Below are 6,234 nucleotides of genomic sequence, written 5' to 3' on the forward strand. Positions count from 1 at the left end.
GGTGTTCTCTCCTCTCTCTGTGTTTCTTCCTTTTTAAGGACATGACCCATATTGGATTAAGATACACTCAACTCCACTATGATCTCATGTTACCTTAACTGATAACATCTTCAAACATCCTATATCAAACCAGCTCACATTTAGAGGTATCAGGGGTTAGAACTTCAACATATTTTTTGGGGAGACAAAATTCAATCCATAACAGATACTAATATCATATGCACACTTGAGAAATGAAGGAGACACATTATATACAATGAGCACCAATTTCATTTCATTTAACAATTTTGAAAATATTTCTGTATTATAGATCCAGACCCGAACAACAATGGGTATATTCTTTGACAAAAAACTTGCAATCCTTGGTATTATCCTAAAACAAAAAGGAGGTTTCACTGCATAAAGTTGATTATTACCACATAACTTACAATAGTGAAACTCTTCTTATGCATTTTTAGAACAGAAGGAAAAAATAAATGACTAAAAGAATATATCTTTGGACCATATCCAACAATAAAACCCTGATGCATAATAGACATTGATGACCAAAGATAGTAATCAGAGAAAATATGTCTGGGCAGGATATGTAATGGGTGCAAAACTGCATAATTGATGTAAATGGATCTCAAAATATGACTTAGAGAGGGATCAGTAATAACAGTACCTTCTGAGGTTATGAGAAAAGCTTTTAAGAAAGCATATGCTTGCTCTAGGAAAGTATGTAGTCAGAGAAGGTGAAAATCAACAGAAAACCATCATTTTTTTGTTGTTGTTTTGTGCCGTTGAGTCGACCCTGACTCATAGCGACCCCTCCTTGGGTCCGAGATGGTTAACACTATGGAAGTAGATTGCTCAACCTTCCTTCCGAGAATTGGCCGGTGGATTTGAACTGCCAGCTTACCAGTTAGCAGTCAGTGCCTTAGGCACTATGCTACCAGACCCACTCTCCTATGCACTTCTTATTTAGTTTGTAATATCAGATTTTGCGTGTAAATCATACCCCTTACATATCCAATTTATTGTTTATGCCACTTTTGCCCAGTTCTCTATGATCTGCTGTCCTTAATGCAGCACTTGATTTGCTGCAAATACTTTTCCAAAGTTCTTCTCACAGCTGCCTTCACCTCCTTGTTCTTCAGGCTGTAGATGAGGGGATTCAGCATGGGAGTGATCACACTGTACTGCACAGAGAAGATCAGCTCCATGAGGGACCCTGAGTTTGGCATAAGGTGACGCAGCACAGCTGAACCATAGTAAAGTGTCACTGCAATGAGGTGGGAGGAGCAGGTGGAGAAGGCCTTGCTTCTGCCTGTGGTGGAGCTGATGCTCAGGATGGTGGAAATGATGCGTGCATAGGATAAGGAGACTAAGAGGAAGGATCCCAGCCCATGCAGTATAACGGAACAGAGCAAGACAATGATGTTCCTGGAGACATCAGAGCAGGACAGAGGGAGGATAGAGGGCATCTCACAGCTGAAATGGTGGATGATGTGGGCCTCACAGAACACCAAGTCCATAGCCAGGAGGATATTGATGAATGCATCCAGAAAGCCCAGTCCCCAGGAGCCCCACACAAGCTGCATATACAGCTGTTTACTCATGATCTGTCCATAGAGCAGAGGGTGGCAGATGGCAGCATAGCGGTCATAGGCCATCACTGAGAGCAAACAGCCTTCCGTCCCAGCAGTGAAAACTACAAAGAAGACCTGAGCCAGACAGCATCTTACTGAGATCGTTTTCCTCTGAGACAGGAAGTTCTCTAGCATCTTGGGCACAGTGACAGAAGAGAAGCAAAGATCCAGGAAAGAAAGGTGACTGAGGAAGAAGTACATGGGGGTGTGGAGGTGGGAATCAACCCTGATCACTAGCAGCATCATTAGGTTACCTATCACCGTCAGGAGGTAAATCCCCAGGAAGAACACAAACAGCAGGCCCTTGATATGGGGGTTCATGGACAGCCCGAGGAGGATGAACTCATTGATGGTGCTCTGGTTCCTCAAGGCCATTTATAAAGGATGTTATCTGGAAATGATATGGAAAAGCAAGACAGCCAAGGTTCTACTCTGCCTTAAGTAATTTTCTCTCCTTGCATTAATTCTCTTCTATCACCAGGCAATCTACTTCTATAGTGATACTGCTTCAGAAACCCAAGTGACTCAGATAGGACTCAATGGCAGTGTTTGGTTTTGGTTTGGTATCATTATTATAGCATAGTGCCTAAGGCACTTGACTGCTAATCAGAAGGCTGGAGGTTCAAACCCACCAGCCACTCTTTGCAAAGAAGGTTGGGCAATCTACTTCTGTAGTGATACCTCCTTGGAACCCAAAGAAGGGTTGCTATGAGTCGGGTCAGACTCGATGGCAAGTAACAACAACAACAATTATTTAGCAAAAATTTTTAGTTCTTCCTGTGCCCTTGATTTTTTGTCAGTTACTTGGGCCATAAAGATGAATGAGATGTGGTCCCTGCTCTTAAAATGGGTCCAGTCTGTTGAAGAATATGAAGACAAGATGAGAAGCGTATCTACAGATAATATGACAATTAGTTTTAAAGTGCAGAATTTTCTCCCTCCTCTGGTAATGAAAACTTTGATGGTTAATAGAAACTGCTCATTGGTGCTCCCTTCAAATAGCACCCAGAGTAGGAGTCATACTTCCCATATCTTCAAAATACCTCTGGGCAGGATATGTAATGGGTGCAAAACTGTGTAATTGGTGTAAATGGATCTCAAAATATGACTTACAGAGGGATCAGTAATAACAGTACATTATGAGGTTATGAGAAAAACTTTTAAGAAAGCACATGCTTGCTCTAGGAAAGTATGTATCAGCAGGGCACTTAGTCTGTATGAACAATTGTGTCCAAAGATTCAAGCTGAGAAAAATAAAGTCACATTTGCTGAAACATAGGTATTTCTGAGAAGCTGATGTCCAGGGTGTGAGTGAGTATCATGAATCAAAGTCATGTGGACCCTTGGGTTAGGTTACATTCAAATATCAACTTCACACCAATTAGATATTTGACTTTGTACATGTTATGTAAATCTCTGCCTCAACTTCTTCATATTAAGATGCACCTAGTAATAGTAGTACAAAAGATTTTCAGGATCAAATATGAGATTACAGATAATGTTAATTGAGAAGCACCTACTCTGAACTATCCAGGAAATGTCTATCATTACTATTATTATCATCATTTTCATCATCATCAATATTATTCTTTAAGTTTGTAATTGTAGCCAAATATCAGATAAATTCTCATATAAGGTGAAGTATTGTTAAAGATAAAAGTTGTTGCTGTTACTGCTGTTTTCTTATTAAGAGAGGTGTAAGAAAATCACTGTGACATCACTATCGGTAGCTGCCATCCCCTGCTCAAGACCCCAGTTGGAAGACATATTGGCAGTTTGGAATTAGTTTGGAGTGGAATCACTCTCTTAAAAGAATAAACAACATTGGCGTTTTTGAAGGTGTCTTCCTTCAGAAAGGAAAGCATGTAATTGATCTTAGAGAACCTAAAGATGAATGACATGTTCTCCCTTCTCTTAAAATGGTTGCAGTCCATTGAAGGACAGGAAGAGAGGACCAGAGGCATGTCTACAGAAAACAGGGCCTATGGTGATTTGTTTTAAATTTCAGGATGATCTGTCTCTCTCAGCTGGTGATGGAAACTTCAATGGCTAATGTAAACTGCTCATTGGTGCCTCCAGCATTTTGTGCCCAGGGGAGGCATCATATTTACCATACCTTTGATATGCCTCTGGACAGGATATTAAAAAACAGTGTAATTCGTGCTTAATAAAGCTCAAAATGTGACTTAGAGAGAGATCAATAATAACATTTACACTGTGAGGATTTGAGCAAAACTTTTAAGAAAGTATATGATGCTCTACGCAAACACATACCAGGGAGGCACTCAATTTGTATGAACAATGTGTTCAAGGGTTCAATTCTGAGAAAAAACAATTCACATTTGGTGAAACTGGAGTCATCCTGAAAAGCTGATGTATCCTCGTACCATCAATAGCATGTGGACTCTTGAGTGAAATTACATTCAAACAACAACTCCACCACCAAGTAACTATATGATGTTGTTCATGACTTGTAAATCTCTGTGCCTCAATTTCCTTACACGTAAAATGAACATAATAACAGTAGTACAAAGATTTTCAGGATTAAATATTATATTATGCAAAACACTATCTAAAAACCAAGGACTCTTAACTATCCAGGAAATACTGTCATGATTATGAATATTATGCTTTGAGATTGTAATTCTAGGCAAAAATGACATATTCTCATATAGGGTTAAGTATTATCAGAATTCAAAATTGTTTCAGCTAGTCCTGCTTTGTTATAATTCTTTATTAAGAGATGTGTAAGAAAACCATCTTGAAATCACTAGAAATAGCTACCATCTCCTGTTCAAATCCCTAGTTGGAAGATGAATTGGCTATTTGTAATTATTTTGGAATGAAATCTCTCTCTTAATAGAATAAACAACTTTGAAGTATTGGCTGTGTCTTCATTCAGAAAGCAAGCATGGAATTGAATACACAGAGTATAGCTGCCAGTCTCCAGAAAAAGAAGGAAGTGGTTGGGACTCAGCGTAGACTCCCTGGCCCATCCTCTATAACATGAGAAGGATGGATGTGCATCACAGAAAATATTGAAGTTCTGGGCAAGCAAACAAGAGAAATACTTGAAAGGCTTTCATGCTACATTAATACTTGAAGAGGCCTGGCTATACCAGCTCCCAAAATAGAGAACTCTTCTCAGTACTACATATTCTGGACCATTTCCTGAGACAATATGAAGAAAGAATTTAGGAACTTATCCCAAGGAACTGTGACAGTTTGAATCTCAGTTTCTGCTGGAAATACCTGCTGCTATTAATCCCAACCCCACTGAAGAAATCCCCTACCAATCTTTTCCATTGCACAGATATTTGGATTAACTTCACTGACACTCATCCTGACACATTATCCTCAGTCTCCATATACCACATTTCTCCCTCATGGCCAGGCAGGGCTCATGTCCCTGCACTCTATTTCTCTAATATCTTCAGATCCAGTTTGTAACAAGCTGTACCTGCTTGAATACTGAGTGTGTACCCACAGCTTCCAGCCTCAGACTTACACCCTGAAATCTGAACTTTGGTTCGTCCATAGGATTCTTTATGGTGGCTCAGTCAATATCCTGGTCATGGTCATTTACAATAAGATTAAGCCCCAACCTGGACAAGGGGAATTGAAGTTTCTGAATCCTTATTCATTGACTGGTCAGTCATAAACCCAGCCTCAAAATCCTCCCCATAATCCAAATACACATTACCTGTATTTGTCGAATCAGATGACCTGTTCTTCAACTTGGCTGCAAGACTCTTATTTGAATTCATGTAATAAGAAGTAAGATGACTTGGAAAAGGTGGTGTTCAATACCTTGAAGGCTGTGTTTATAAGATTCTATAATAATGAAAAATGTTGCTGGATTCTGAACTAACATAGTGCAACAACCATACGGCAATTCCTTCTTTCACAGGGTCTCAAACATCCTTTGTCTTTGCCTGTTTCTAATATTCTGTCGCAGCTACACATAGTATTGTCTGATTTAACCAACCTGTACAACAACTATGTTTAGACAGCTGGTAAGGTTGATTCTGTGCCCTTGGTAGCCCCAAGCATAGATGGGGCAATGGTTGTTACAGTCAATAGTTACAGCCTGAAATCAGACTTAGCTGTTAAGAACTTTAGCAGCATTGGCTTCTATAAGGACTAAAGGGAATCTCTTAGGATGGCATCTGAAACATCTGGGTTGATGCAATGACCTGTAATCATTAAATGTAAGTTTGTGATCCTAGTGGGAGTTGAAAGGAGACAAAGTAGACAAGGGCTATTTGACTGCTCCACAAGTTGGAAAGGAATAGTTTTCTATGGACACTCTTAGCAAGCACATTAATTTACCTTAAACTACCTAATTACACCTATTTGCTTTGGTGAAACTTTAGATTTCTACACAAACTGAAACACATTCTTGTTTGTGTGCTTCCAGAGCAGGAGTAGGTAGGAAATCATTTGTTTAACGTATTTATCATAGTATTAAGTATGAAAAAGACTGTTGTATAAACCTAAATTTTCATTTATTTATTTGTAGTTGGCTATAAGATTTTCAGTCAAACCAAAATGTTCTTGAAAATCCCTACCATACCTTAAAAATTGAGCAAGCAAACGAAAT

General features: G+C 39.2%; 1 protein-coding gene across 1 annotated transcript; it reads right to left on the reverse strand.

Moving 5' to 3' along the window:
- Nucleotides 1–1,046: 1,046 nt before the first annotated feature.
- LOC103194545 (olfactory receptor 8S1-like) lies at nt 1,047–2,006 on the reverse strand. Its single transcript, XM_007937963.1, has one exon. It carries the CDS (start codon nt 2,004–2,006, stop codon nt 1,047–1,049), a length of 960 nt encoding a protein of 319 aa, XP_007936154.1.
- Between the last annotated feature and the right edge of the window lie 4,228 nt (nt 2,007–6,234).

This window comes from Orycteropus afer, unplaced genomic scaffold (assembly GCF_000298275.1).
Source record: "Orycteropus afer afer isolate SDZICR_OR568_19922 unplaced genomic scaffold, OryAfe1.0 scaffold00045, whole genome shotgun sequence".
Classification (NCBI taxonomy): domain Eukaryota; kingdom Metazoa; phylum Chordata; class Mammalia; order Tubulidentata; family Orycteropodidae; genus Orycteropus; species Orycteropus afer.

Excerpts from the sequence above, each read along its gene's own strand:
- LOC103194545 (XM_007937963.1), bottom strand. The coding sequence starts at position 2,006 with ATGGCCTTGAGGAACCAGAGCACCATCAATGAGTTCATCCTCCTCGGG.